This window comes from Carassius carassius, chromosome 12, assembly GCF_963082965.1.
Source record: "Carassius carassius chromosome 12, fCarCar2.1, whole genome shotgun sequence".
Classification (NCBI taxonomy): Eukaryota; Metazoa; Chordata; class Actinopteri; order Cypriniformes; family Cyprinidae; genus Carassius; species Carassius carassius.
In genome coordinates this window covers 1786679-1802872 of record NC_081766.1, presented here as the reverse complement: position 1 = coordinate 1802872, position 16194 = coordinate 1786679, and the positions used below count along the sequence as shown (strand labels likewise).

General features: G+C 32.8%; 1 protein-coding gene across 1 annotated transcript; it reads right to left on the bottom strand.

Annotated features, from left to right (window-relative positions):
* Positions 1-6685: 6685 nt before the first annotated feature.
* On the bottom strand, positions 6686-8844 carry LOC132155361 (cortexin-1-like). The gene is made up of 2 exons (XM_059564237.1): positions 8784-8844; positions 6686-7143 (listed from the first exon to the last, which is right to left on the bottom strand). The coding sequence occupies exons 1-2, from the start codon at positions 8842-8844 to the stop codon at positions 6878-6880; spliced, it is 327 nt and encodes a 108-aa protein (XP_059420220.1). The 3' UTR covers positions 6686-6877.
* Between the last annotated feature and the right edge of the window lie 7350 nt (positions 8845-16194).

The window sequence follows — 16194 nt, the reverse complement described above, 5'->3', positions numbered from 1 at the left end:
TTCATCTAATCTTTGTTGTTAGGAGCTGCTGTCAGAATATGAAGCTCATACATTGTGGATATATAACTGTGGAAGTCAGGATGTGAAGAGATTATTGATATTATTGTTAAACATAATGAATTTCAGCAGGATGGAAGATTAGGTTGATTGTTATTTTTATTTTTTATTACTATATAATAATTATGATTACTACTACTACTCCTACTAATATTTTTTTAATGTAAAAATTATATATATATATATATATATAAAGGAAAAGTTATTTCCTTAGAATATAAAGTTAGTTCCATAAAGTATCACCATTGTATGTATGAATGATTTTTCCCAAACGTTTTAGTTCGAAAACATAATTTCTACAGTATTTTCTACAATGTAATACAAGCAATATCTTAATGTAGTGAGTGCAAATATGTTACATTACATACATGTAGTCTTACTCAGTTTTACCAGTAGATGGCGCCTGAGACAAGGACTTGGTTCAGAATTGCTTGCGTTCCTTGGATTAGTCAGTATTTTATATATTTATTTATATTTTTATGTATCTCACACCTATTGATGCATATTTTGCACAAAATGTCCATTGTGTTTCTTAGCTAGAAGTTGTAATGCTCTTAGGGTGATGCTGATAATGAAACGTCTGGCTGCATGACACCAATATTACATAAATACAAAACAATTTATGTGCCCTAGAAGACAATTTTAATTCAACACTACATGTGGCATTAGTTTCTTTGCAAAATTGCAAAAATGGAGCACTGAATATTTCATATTTAGCAGGCCATAATAAGCATTTGAAGAGGTTTCTGAAGCTGACAGTCTTCCAGCCCAGCGCTGCTGTCGATACCTGTAGGTTTTACAGCATACCATAATCAATTCAACAATCAATACATGATGTGTCTCTTAATCAGAGGCTGAACACTAAGCACTGCGGCACATTTACTGCTGCACAAGAGGAAAGTAAACCGAGCCTGACCTTTCACCCTTTCTGACAGCGTGTTTCCTGTTAAAATCTATTGATTAAGACATGAGAAACTATGGACTCTCTCTTTTAGCACTTTAAATAAAGTTGCTCCTTTACGCTTAAGGAAGGTTAAGGAAAACAGTTTGACACCATGGTATAATGAGCATACTCGCACCCTAAAGAGAGCAGCCCGAAAAATGGAGCGCAGCTGGAGGAAAACAAAACTAGAGGTATTTCGTATTGCTTGGCGGGAAAGTAACATATCCTACAGAAAAGCATTAAAAACTGCTAGATCCGATTACTTTTCTTCTCTTTTAGAAGAAAACAAACATAACCCCAGGTATTTATTCAATACAGTGGCTAAATTAACGAAAAATAAAGCCTCAACAAGTGTTGACATTTCCCAACACCACAGCAGTAATGACTTTATGAACTACTTTACTTCTAAAATCGATACTATTAGAGATAAAATTGCAACCATTCAGCCGTCAGCTACAGTATCACATCAGACTGTGCACTATAGACCCCCTGAGGAACAGTTCCACTCATTCTCTACTATAGGAGAGGAAGAATTGTATAAACTTGTTAAATCATCTAAACCAACAACATGTATGTTAGACCCAATACCATCTAAGCTCCTAAAAGAGGTGCTTCCAGAAGTCATAGATCCTCTTCTGACTATTATTAATTCCTCATTGTCATTAGGATATGTCCCCAAAACCTTCAAACTGGCTGTTATTAAGCCACTCATCAAAAACCACAACTTGACCCCAAAGAACTAGTTAATTATAGACCAATCTCGAATCTCCCTTTTCTGTCCAAGATACTAGAAAAGGTGATATCCTCTCAATTATATTCCTTCTTAGAGAAAAATGGTATATGTGAGGATTTCCAGTCAGGATTTAGATCGTATCATAGTACTGAGACTGCTCTCCTTAGAGTTACAAATGATCTGCTCTTATCATCTGATCGTGGGTGTATCTCTCTATTAGTTTTATTGGATCTTAGTGCTGCGTTTGACACAATTGACCACAACATTCTTTTGCATAGACTTGAACACTTTGTTGGCATCAGTGGAAGTGCATTAGCATGGTTTAAATCGTACTTATATGACCGCCATCAGTTCGTAGCAGTGAATGAAGATGTATCATATCGATCACAAGTGCAGTATGGAGTACCTCAAGGCTCAGTACTAGGGCCGCTACTCTTCACGCTTTATATGTTACCCTTGGGAGATATCATCAGGAAACATGGTGTTAGCTTTCACTGTTATGCTGATGATACTCAGCTCTATATTTCTTCGCAGCCCGGTGAAACACACCAATTTGAAAAACTAATGGATTGCATAGTCGATATAAAAAACTGGATGACGAGTAATCTTTTACAGCTAAATTCTGAAAAAACAGAGGTGTTAATTATAGGACCTAAAAACTCCGCTTGTAATAACCTAGAACACTGTCTAAGACTTGATGGTTGCTCTGTCAATTCTTCATCATCAGTTAGGAACCTAGGTGTGCTATTTGATCGCAATCTTTCCTTAGAAAGCCACGTTTCTAGCATTTGTAAAACTGCATTTTTCCATCTCAAAAATATATCTAAATTACGGCCTATGCTCTCAATGTCAAATGCAGAAATGTAAATCCATGCATTTATGACCTCAAGGTTAGATTATTGTAATGCTTTATTGGGTGGTTGTTCTGCACGCTTAGTAAACAAACTACAGCTAGTCCAAAATGCAGCAGCAAGAGTTCTTACTAGAACCAGGAAGTATGACCATATTAGCCCGGTCCTGTCAACACTGCACTGGCTCCCTATCAAACATCGTATAGATTTTAAAATATTGCTTATTACTTATAAAGCCCTGAATGGTTTAGCACCTCAGTATTTGAATGAGCTCCTTTTACATTATAATCCTCTACGTCCGCTACGTTCTCAAAACTCAGGCAATTTGATAATACCTAGAATATCAAAATCAACTGCGGGCGGCAGATCCTTTTCCTATTTGGCGCCCAAACTCTGGAATAACCTACCTAACATTGTTCGGGAGGCAGACACACTCTTGCAGTTTAAATCTAGATTAAAGACCCATCTCTTTAACCTGGCATACACATAACATACTAATATGCTTTTATTATCCAAATCCGTTAAAGGATTTTTAGGCTGCATTAATTAGGTAAACCGGAACCGGAAACACTTCCCATAACACCCTATGTACTTGCTACATCATTAGAAGAATGGCATCTACGCTAATATTAGTCTGTTTCTCTCTTTTTCCGAGGTCACCGTGGCCACCAGATCCAGTCTGTGTCCAGATCAGAGGGTCACTGCAGTCACCCGGATCCAGTACGTATCCAGACCAGATGCTGGATCAGCACCTAGAAAGGACCTCTACATCCCTGGAAGACAGCGGAGACCAGGACAACTAGAGCCCCAGATACAGATCCCCTGTAAAGACCTTGTCTCAGAGGAGCACCAGGACAAGACAACAGGAAACAGATGATTCTTCTGCACAATCTGACTTTGCTGCAGCCTGGAATTGAACTACTGGTTTCGTCTGGTCAGAGGAGAACTGCCCCCCCAACTGAGCCTGGTTTCTCCCAAGGTTTTTTTCTCCATTCTGTCACTGATGGAGTTTCGGTTCCTTGCCGCTGTCGCCTCTGGCTTGCTTAGTTGGGGACATTTCATCTACAGCGATATCGTTGACTTGATTGCAAATAAATGCACAGACACTATTTAACTGAACAGAGATGATATCACTGAATCCAATGATGAACTGCCTTTAACTATCATTTTGCATTATTGACACTGTTTTCCTAATGAATGTTGTTCAGTTGCTTTGACGCAATGAATTTTGTTTAAAGCGCTATATAAATAAAGGTGACTTTGACTTTGACATGAGGCCAGAGGAGAAGACATGAAATCTAGGCATTTCATTGTTTTAAAAAGGTTCAAATAATGTTATATTCTGGGCAACAATAAAGTGGATTGTTGTTTAAAAGACTTTAAGAACCTTTAAATAGTCCTCTAATCACAACAGGAAAACTGGACATTTTAATGTTCATATTATATTAAAATAAGCATTCAAATAACATTATAGTTTGAGTGAAAATAAAGTTAGAATGTAAAAAAAAAAAAGAGAAAAAAAAGTTTTTGTAACCTTTATATAACTTTAAAATCACTAGAAAACTGGGCAATATTAGAAAATTAAAAATAAATGTTCAAATAACATTTTGAATGATGATATAGTTAATAGAATGTTGTGAGAAATGTTGAACGTTTCAGAAACATTTCAAAACAATTATCCTAGTGTTTTTATAACCTTAATTTAGCTGCTAAATCACTAATCAGTTAACAATGTTTTTACTAACGTTCCCATTATGGTAAACATAATTTGAGATATTTTGTACAATCTTTTCTTGGTTATATGAACGTTAATGGAACATTCCATTCTATTATTTGGCAAACACTGTGGGAACGTTACTTTAGAATATTCGCAAACATTCTGAAACATTGTAACATTTAAACAATGTTAGACAATCATCCAACTAAAGCTTTTTTGAGGAATAAACATTTCATGAACCATGTATAAATACAATTTTTTGTGAACATTAGTCAAGACATTCTATTAATGTAACTGTAAGAACATTTGTTCATAACGTTGAGAGAACCTTGTCAGAACGTTCACTATCCGCTGGGACAGTGTTACTTGGAGATATCAGCATTAGATATGCTGTTGTTTTTTGACAAATTAATGAATGCAGATTAACAGACTGGTAATGTTGAGGGACTTTGTGATGCATGTGGGCTGTCCAATCAAAACCAGTATACTGAGTAAGAAACATTTCCAGAGAAACAAGTGTTTGTACACAGTTTTGCCCTCTCTAGATGATGAAACTGCTGCTAATCCCAAACCGACTGTCAACACCACAGCAAAATCAATAGAGACAGACGACAGAGTTTCTGACACAGAAATATATCAAGGCACATTTACTCCAGTTATCAAAGACAAAAGTGGACAAATGCATAACATAACATAATGCAAAATATTTATAAATAATATCAATAAATACCATCCAACCAACTCACATGCACAGCAAAGATCATTAGAAATGCAGTCACAGTAAGAAATAAGGAAGTTTGTAAAAGTCTGTCACAACACTAAACAAATTAGCAAACGTTTCTGTGGGAAATGAATACAGATGCATGATTCATTCACATAATTACCTGAAATAGAAATTTACATTTTAAAACAAATGCTGCAACTGAGTTTAATGTAATCACTCATTTGTTGACTAAAATCTCAGGGATATTGCTTTGGCACCAGAAGATTTATGGCACCAGAACAAGTCTGGGTCATATTTTCATCCCAAAATCTAAAGGAAATAAACTTTAGTCCATTAAGCAAATTACTAAAATAAATCCTTTCTTTTTTGCATTCTATATATATATATATATATATATATATATATATATATATACAGTACAGACCAGAAGTTTGGAAACATTACTATTTTTAATGTTTTTGAAAGAAGTTTCTTCTGCTCATCAAGCCTGCATTTATTTGATCACAAATACAGAAAAAACTGTAATATTGTCATATATTATTACAATTTAAAACAATTGTTTTTAAATGTATTATACTTTAAATTATCATTTATTTCTGTGTTGCAAAGCTGAATTTTTAGGATCATTATCACATGATCCTTTAGAAATCATTCTAATATGATGATTCATTATCAAAGTTGGAAACAGTTCTGCTGCTTAATATTTTTTCAGAACATGTGATACTTTTTTAGGATACTTTGATGAAAAAAAAAAAAAAAAAAAAAAAAAAGCCAAGTTTTTAAAATATAAATATTTTGTAATAACAATATACACTACTGGTCAGTAATTTGGGGTCAGTAAGTTTTTTTCTTTCTTTTTTTTTTATAATAAAATCAATACTTTTATTCAGCAAGGATGTGTTAAATTGATAAAAAGTGATAGTAAAGAAAATATATTATTAGAATTTTTTTCTTTTGAATAAATGCAGTTCTTTTTAACCTTACATTCATCAAATATATTAGACAGCAGAACTGTTTCCAACACTCATAATAAATCAGAATATTAGAATGATTTCTAAATGATCATGTGATAGACCGGATGTTACATGTGACACTGAAGGCTGGAGGAATGATGCTGAAAATTCAGCTTTGCATCACAGGAATAATTTTTTTTTTTTTAAGTATATTCAAATAGAAAACTATTATTTTAAGTTGTAATAATATTTCACAATTTTACAGTTTTTTCTGTATTTTTGATCAAATAAATGCAGGCTTGATGAGCAGAAGAAACTTCTTTCAAAAACATTAAAAATAGTAATGTTTCCAAACTTTTGGTCAGTACTGTATATATATATATATATATATATATATATATATATATATATATATATATATATATTTATATAAGGAAAACATTACTCCGTGCATTCCAGTAATTAACAATTTGGGGCAGAAATGCTCTAAAAATATTGAAAAATATTACACTAAAATTAAAAATAATAAATACAATATTTTTTAATAAATGTATTTAATTTTCATAAAATAAATGTAATAAAAAATAAAATTATATATATATATATTGTATATATATGTGTGTGTGTGTGTGTGTGTGTGTTCTTGACATGTTAGCTTGATATATATTAGATTAGATTAGATTAGATTAGATTAGATTAGATTAGATTAGATTAGATTAGATTAGATTAGATTAGATATTTAACAGTTTAATTCAAATATTATTTTGTACATTCCAGAAGTCAACATTTTGGGGTGGAAATGTTACAAAAATAAAGAAAAATATTATATTAAAGTACAAAATATTATATTGTTTATAATGATATATATTATAACAAACAGACAGTTTGTAATTGTTCATCTAGACCAGTGCGTACTCAAACTGTCCCCTCTCCAAACCGTCTTTATGATCAGACCAGGATGAAGACGGCATGCTACTGTAGGGGTCCAGGAGAATCCGGAAACACCGCACCAGCAGGAACACCAAAAACAGCAGCAGGAGCCCCACGAAACAAAGAGCCTTGATCTGCTCTGTGTCCGGAGCCAGCAGAAGCCCCGCCGTGGCCCCGGGGCCCGAGACAGGGCCCAGAGACTGTAGCTCATACTCCATCAGAGGGCTTTCAGTTCAGAGATGAAGCAAGTCCAGTTTCTGAGGAAGAGAGGATCCCAGAGGAAAGAAAAACACATGACTTTGCTTTAAAATCTCAATTGTTTCTTTTACATGGCAATGATATTAAATGGAGACACCTCCTGACAGGGTTATTATAGCTAACTAAAACTTAAATAAACTTAAATAAATTCCTTAAAATAATAGAAAATTTTATTTAAATAAAATAAAACATTGTACTTATCTCAGCTAGTTGCCAAGCCAACATTTCTCACTTAATTTAACTTTATGTGCTAAAATAACTAAAATATAATTATTTAATTCACTATAAATCCATAAAAACATGCTCATTAATTCAAATAACTTTAATGGAAATAAAATCAAATATAAAAACATTATTCTTATTTTAATTTAACAAAAGAACATTTCTCATTTAATTTAATTTATGATTTCAGCCTAGAATAACCTGCTTATGTTAGCACGAGTTACTTTACCTCACAAGTAGTTGAGATGCAATGAGAAAACAGATGCAACAGGATCTCCTTACACTGAACAGCCGAAGCTGAATTATTATTACATCCAGTCCTGTCCACATCTTCAGCTGATCTCAGACAGACCTTGCTCTGCTGTTTATATGGAGAAAACATGCTGTGACACACTGATTGCCCACGCAGCTTCATTTTCAGGTGTCCGAGATAATTGCTGAAAGCTCAGACAGAGGAAAGCCGGAAGGTGACAGGAAACACCGCTCTGTGAATAAAGAGAAAGGCGAAAATCTGGGTCGATCAGGAACATTGTGAATCGATAACGGCCACATAACAGAGAAATAAACTAGGTCACCTCTTCAGCAGGTCATGAAAAGAGCAGATCCGTGAGGAATATTAAAGTGCACAGACTGTATAACAGTGAACCGCTCAAGACCTGGTCGACAGCTCAGCTCTCCATAGGATGGTTTTCCCAGTAAATACAGGCTCTGACTTCCTCTGGATGGGATTTGTGTGCTGACAGCTGACTAATAATACCTAAAGGGTTAATAACTTTCATTCCATCATCATAAATGTAAACGATCAGAAAAAGTGGCTGTGAAGGTTGTTCTAGTTGCAGAAGGAAATCCTGCGAGTGCAGAAATAGACACAGATCAATAGCAGAGCTGATCGATCCATTCACAAACTATAGATAAATCACTGCTTGCTGTCTGTGTAGTCGACTGGAGCACCTCTGGATTAAAAATATATATCGCTTGTTAACAATAAACAGCAACCAACGGATGTACAGTCATATAAACTGCCTAATTATCATATTGTGTTGTCATATTAGTACATATCCAGTACACCTCCTTACAGAGGCAGTAAAATATTACATTTTATATGTATATAACTGGTATTATACATTTAATCTGAAATGTTATGTTACCTGACTAGATGTTTTTAATGCAATCTCTAATGCATTAGGCTACAGATGCCAACAAGTGCTAGAAGTCTTCTTTTCTGTTTACAGAAAATTATTTGACAAATATAAAAATCAGCAAATCAAGACTATTATATTCCTCATATATTTACGGAAAAATTAAGCGAGAGGTTTTCATGATACTTTAAAATATTGAAAGCTTTCAAATTTAATTAAAAACTAAGTTAAAAAAAAAACTGAAAACATAACATACCCGTGTTGACGGTCCGGAGCGTGTGCTGGTCTGCTAGCTCTATGCGCGCTCTCGCGTTCATCCCTCACGCGCGCGCGCGCCATGGAGCGGTCCTCGGGGACACGCACTCGTGTAACCGGGGCTAGTTGTCACACTTTTACTCAAGTGAGTACTTCCAATGTTGGGTTAATGTTTAAAGAAAAGACTTCTGTAAAGACACTCACCAGAAAAACCCTTTGAACATCTACACTGTCATATTGCAGGAGAGCAGAGGTGTGTATTTGAGTAAATGTAATTAGTATATTTTTGGATATTCTGAGTAATTGTCACTGAAGGTACCTGTACTTTTATTCAAGTGGTTTTCAGGTACTCTTTAGGGGAGATGCTGCATGTTGTCTCAATATGAGGCAAGCTGTCACAAAAGAAACCTTGTGTTTATTGACAATGGTTTGGGGGTTAAAGGCCTATGTCTGAAATGTGCAATAAATGTGTCTCTAAAAGGGATAAATCATCTTTAGAACATGTATCTGTGTACAATACTGCATGTATTTAAAATTGAATTAAATGTGATATTTGCTATAAGAGCAAATAAAAATATTATAAAAAATTGAAGGTGTCATACAGAATATATATAACTCTTATATTCAGCTAATAAGGATTTGTATAAAAATATATGCATAAAAAGTGTGACAACTTGCCCCGATCTTTACTGCTGTCAGATATGCTATTTTGCATTGCATTTCACACATCATCATCATATACTATCATATTGCTGTTTTAAGGTTGTTTAGAATTTTTTATTTATTTTTTTTACTGAAAAATGAGATAAAAATACTTATTCAAAAATAGGCTGTATAGGCAGTGATATAGATTCATAGAGTGATTATAGAGTCCATCAATGAAAAACATTTTTTTCCTTTTTTTTTAACCCTTATGACTGGTTTTGGGATCCAGGGTCACATATCGTTTAAACGGCAATTAAAATATTGTCATAGATTATAAATATCAACCACAGCCCTACGGCACCCATTCACTGCTATTAGTGATGGAATGTTAATTTTTGAGTGAACTGTTTCTTGAACGTTGGAGAAACTTCACGTGTGATTTTCTTCCTTGAGTGTGTCAGCACATCATCATCCATTGTTACGACAGATTTGTCGTTTGGTTGTTTCAGGTTTCATTTCCTGTCACTACCACCCACCATAATATCAGTTACTGCTATACTTTTCCTCATACTTATACTTTTTCCGTTAAAGCGATAGTTTGATGTTTATCTGCTTAACCCCAGGGCATCCAAGAAGTAGGTGACTTTGTTTCTTCAGAAGAACACAAACTGAGATTTTTAACTCAAACATCATTAGAACATTCAAAGTACAAATGACATCACAAGGACGTTGCCAGATTTTTCATTTCACAACGTTATACGTATGTTCCACTAACATGACTTTAAGAATGTTTTGTTTTTAAAACGTTGTGAAAGTTCTGCGACTGTTCCATGTTTGCTGGGGTATTTTTTTTTTACATACTCACTGAATATGCTGACATGGATCATCTAATGAGGAATCATGGTCAACATGTTCCAGAGATGATGAGAACATCCTGTCAGACACAGCAGAAACTGCTTCACAACATAATGTGTTGTGCTGGAAGAGAAACTTTCTTCCATCACAGAACAAACTATCCCTAATTACATGCATCTAGGCTCACACACTAATAAATGGTGTAGGATTTACTAAGAAATGGCAAATAACCTTTGAATTAAAGGAATAATTCACACAAAAATTAAAATTCTGTCTCAGACCTGTACTATAGATAGTGTTTTTTTCCATACTATGGAAGTCAATGGCTTCCAGCAACTGTTTGATCACCAACATTCTTCAAAATATCTTCTCTTATGTTCAGCAGAAGAAAGAAACTCACACAGGTTTGGAACAAAGTCAATGATTTTCATTTTTAGGTGAACTGTCCCTTTAATTGGCAAAGTAGAACGAAAGAAATATCGTCTTGTAAAACATGCTTTGTTTTAATGCATATTATAAAAAAGGTTTTGTATACAGCTACCATAGAGAACAACAATGAACCTTAGTTAACATGTCAAAACTATAATTTGATATGGATAGAATAATGTTTTAATGGAAGTTTGTGTCTTTAACAATATCCCATGTCCTCTATATAACACACACGCTGTGACAGCACAATATAAATGCAGCTCATTATCACAGTATCAATATCTGCCACAGTCAAACCCTATTCAGTTAAAGAGCATTGGAAGACAGACAGTGAAGTGAAGGTATAAATAATAAATACATGATGTTCAGTGGGTATCTGTCTGCAATTATCCGCAAGATTATCATTATTAATTCAAATCAAAGTAGAGATAAATAAAGAGTAAATAAAGAATGAAAGTGTCTAAATGTGTTGAATAAAACTACCAGTGAAAAGTTTTGACAGATTTAGCAGATGTGATTAGATTTATATATAAGCCATATTTTAAAATCACTATTTGTATATTATATAAAATATAGTTTTTGTTAATATCTTGAATTATATATATATATATACATATATTCTGCTTTCATTTTTATTTCACAGTTTTAGTAATTTAGTTTTGTGTTTTACATATTTTTTATTTCACATTTGAGTTATTTTAGTTTTTCAAGTTTAATGTTGTCTGAAATATATATATATTTTTAATATTTTATTTCAAATAATTAAAAAAAATGTTTTTTATTGGTTTCAGTAAGTTTTAGTTAACGATAATAACCTAGGAAATATCCCGGGAAGTAACTTTATTCGATTAAAAGCCTTTAAATCAAAATGTTTTTAATAAAATGAATATTTAATGCTATAATCAAATGTATTTTCAGTTGGAATTGAAGTGTATAGTCAGCTTATATCTGCAGCGTGAGCATTTCTGCACGAGTTCAGAGGACTGCACTGTCTGCATGTCAGCTGTCATTTTTATTGCATCTTTTACCCCAACAGAATCACCAAAAATACACCATTTTCTTTTCTTATCCTGAAATACATGGGGGTTTGCATCAGATTGTCTTTCACTTCAGTTGTCAACTATTATATAATTCAAAAACTGAGCTGAAGTACAATTTTGCCTGTGATTCACTTAAGAAGAAAACTCTCTTATCAGATAAAAGCATCAGGATCTAATACAGAGAGATTCTGAGCACTGGGCTATTAAAGGAACATTATAAACATCACAATACAGAATGAATGTCTAGTTCAGCTTGATTTAAGAGTATATATTCCTTGTCCTTGTCTGTGACCTGCTGTGATCTGGGTCAAAGCCTGTGAGACCCAAAGCCCAGCATTGTGAACCAGGAAAGCATTTTCACACTCATGTTTAACATCTTCACACACCTGAGCAAACACACTGGTCATGTGACGTATGGAGGGACTGAAATATCTTGCAATGCAATCCTGTTCTTGAAGACTTTTCCAAACAAGGTGCATTTAGCCAAGAAGCAAAACTGTGGAGTATGAGAGACTATTTTTGATATATTTTAAAGATTCCTTCCCATCCAACATAGAATGTTCTCACAAAGTTATATAAATGTTAGGACAAAACGTTCTCGAAGTAATAGTTATGGAATGATCTTGTAACATTATTATATTTGATATAATACCTGTAAATTGTCAAAGTCCTTATGATGTTATTTGTACTCGTTGAATGTTTTAAGAATTATTTTTGTAACCTTTAAATAAAAAGAAAAAAGGACATTTCAACATTTTAGAAACATTTCAAAACAATGTTTCCACAATGTTTTTATAACATAAATTTGTTACCTGGGTTTCTATCTGTATTTCATTTTGTTCCATTGGAAGCATTTTTCAATTAATGAATGCATTATATATTTTTTTTCTTATTTTCTTGCCATTTGTTGCAATAGAAACTTTTATGAACAATGAACAAGAATTAACATACATTTTGTAAAGTTTTTTATGAAATTAAGAAATGAATTAAGAAATTTTAGCACATTTTCTTATATTTTTCATTTTAAAAATTCAAACAATAAAATTCAATTAGAAAATTAAATAAATGAAAATTTAAAATAAAGTATAATATAAAATAAATGTTTGCCAAAGTTAAGATCTGCTCTGAGCGTCTCTGCTAGGAATTGTCCAACATATGTGTCTTAATAAACCCTTTTAAAGAATCAGTCCTTACATGAAAAATTAAATTAGAAGCAAATCTTAATATTAAAGCACTCTGCACATATGATGTTCCCATCAAACAGTGAGTGTTTTCAGACGGTTCTGCAAAGCTTATGAACAAATGTTCTTCCAAAAACATTAATACAATGTGCCTTTTAAAGCTATCTTGGCTTTAACAATGCTTTAGCACAACATACATTTATATATAGCTCATAGAACGCTTTTTCTGAAATGTTACAGTTTTTTTAAATGTAACTGTTTGTTTTAGAATGTTTAGAGAAAATTCAAAAGTAACATTCTCATAATGTTTCCTTAACAATCCTATTATAAAGTTTTTAAAACATACAAAAAATGGACTTTTCGAACCATCACAGAACCTTCAGAATTTATGTTTTCATAACTTAATGAGAACGTAAACAAAACGTCCTTAGAACATATTTTTGTTAGCTGGGTTTCAGGATATACAGGGGTCATTCGACGAAAAAAACAAAAAAGTTCTTCAGCAAAGAAAAAAAAAATAATATAAATAATAATAAAACTTTCAGAATCATTCTGACTTGGACTTTTTAAGTGAAAAGCAAATGCAACAGAATAAGTGTAAAACAGGCAGCTTCAACACTTTTTGGGCACACTTTATAGCTGACATGTACACTACACCCTCTAGTGTCTGTCAGGAGAAACACACCTGTCGTGTTATATGCTTTATCACTGTATGAAACTGTTGGGCTCCTTTTCTGAGACTTACACAAAAATTGCAATTTAACCCTATAAAGCCTTAATAATAATACGATTGATAATCGATAATTGATAATAATACGATGATTTTTTTTTAATGACAGAGATTATTGAAACTTTAAAAAAAAATTACGTCAATTTTTAAAAAAAAATTAAGTACAATATAAAAAAAGGAAAATTAAAAAAAGTCTGCATTTGTGTTTTATGTTTATATCAGGCTTTCATGGCTCATATAGTCTGATACAGTGAGAATATGGAGGAAAAAAGTGTAAATATGCAATTAGGTGCAGATGCTGATATTCATTTGCACGAAAAGTGATGGAATTCTGCTTAAAATGTAATGCTTAAAAATCAATCAGATCTTTATAACAGTACAGCAAAACTTACATAAAATAATATAAATATCAGTCGTCACTCTATATCTCCAGTAATATGTCTTATTAAGATGATATTTAAAAGATCCAAACATATAATGCAATGTAATCCAGTGATGATCAAGAGATGAAAAAATAAATGTTCCTTAAAAGCCTGATGATCAGAGTTGAGATTCACATTTGAACTTCAGTCTAGTAAGTGTTCGTCTGGAAATATTACTAAAGTTATTCTTATGTTTACTATGTTTAAAAGAGCTTTGACCTATATAAAATACTCTGAACGATCAATCAAAGACAGAAGGACTAGATTGAGTGTAAAACAGGTTTAACAGCAGTTTTCATCATGTTGATCATTAGAGGCATTGTTTGATACAGTAGGTTTTAAAGGGTTAATCAAGGTGAAACAATCTCATTTGTGATTTTTCATGCAGTTTTCTGTAAAAGACACACACTTCAGTTATTTCTTTCGTTGAGAGAGAAACTCTGTTGTTGTTGGTTTGCATAGAGTCATGTGACGGAATCTAAATCCAGCCCTCATTTGCATGTTACCAAGGGAAGTGATGTGACTCACTCACCTCGACAACCGTCTCTCACAGCCATCCCATAATCTTCCTCCGAGCCTCAGATGTCTTCACACTCAATGCTTTTAGAAAGTGACTCAAATGATGCACAGTGTTTGTGTCTACAAATGCATCACCATCTGGCAAACACATGCAATGCAAGTATTTTGCTAAGCTGCTTAATAATGTGAATTTTCCCAGCTAAAACTCTTTTTTTTTGGATAAGTTCATGCATTGCAGCTTTCCAGTGCTAGGAAATTTTGAAAAACAAACTCCAAATACCCAAGTCACTAACCATGTGTCCTCTTCACACTGCTGGGAAGCTTATTCAGCAGTTACACCTCACTTCCTGTCTGTACGTGGGGTCATGGAAGGTCAGCTCCCATATTTCCTCCAGGCCTCTGATTCCTCCAATGCTTGGCTTCCTCTCTGAGCTTACTGATGTTCCCCATTATCTTTTAGTTTGCTCATTTGAGTCCATAGGTTCTCCCAATAAGCCTTTCAGAGACTCTTCATGTGGAAAACAGAGTGGGAGAAAGTTTCATGACCACAGACAAAAGCGCCTTTCTGCTGTATCCAAAATAAATACAAATCAAATACAATACAAAACGATTTGATTGCAAAACAAATAAAAAACAACATACAAATAAAATGCAGTTATTATGAATAAATAAAAGATATAAATATATAAATAAATAAAATGAAAAATGAAATGAAAAAACATTTTAAAAGTTTAAAAAAAATTAAAAGTAAAAAGACAAAATATTAAAATGCATAAATAAAAAATAAAATAAAAAAGAATTAATTACTGAAAACATTATAAAGTGTTTCTTTATTTGTCTACCAATAATGTAATTTCAAACATGTCTCAAATAAAAAAAATGTGATTAATAGCATTCTGTGATGAAAATTACATTTGAACATTCTTGGAATAATATTCTGCTGAATAAAAAACATTTCTATACTAAGACTGATTCTCACCCAGTTGAAATATTTTCAAACTGTAATCTGTCGAAACTGTTTAGCTGGAATGGACACACAATAATAATGCACTTCTCAAATAATATTTACCTTGATATTTCATCCCAAGCTTCTTTCTGACACTTTTGTTACCTTATGAAGGGGGAAAAAAACTTTATTAAATTGCTGTTGGAAATGAGGGATATGTACTGAAATATGTATGTTTATTGTAATAATAATACATATTTCAATATGTATTACTTTTTTAAAGACTAAACGTCTGGGGAAAAGATCCAAAAAGAATATACATATATATATATATATATATATATATATATATATATATATATATATGCACACCCGACTGTGGATGCTTTTAAGTCTAGATTGAAATTGTTCCTTTTTGATAGAGATTTTAGAACTGATTAGGTTTTTTTTTTATGTTGAATCTTGTTTGTGTGAATGTACGTAAAGAAAAAAACACTCTGGGACATGACAGTTGGGTGTAGCTAAACCCCACAGAGATCTTGATGATAAAGAGTGTGTATACACACACACACACACACACACACACACACACACACGTTAACCCTCACATGAAACTTTGTGCATTTTTACTTTCTCAAAAAAACT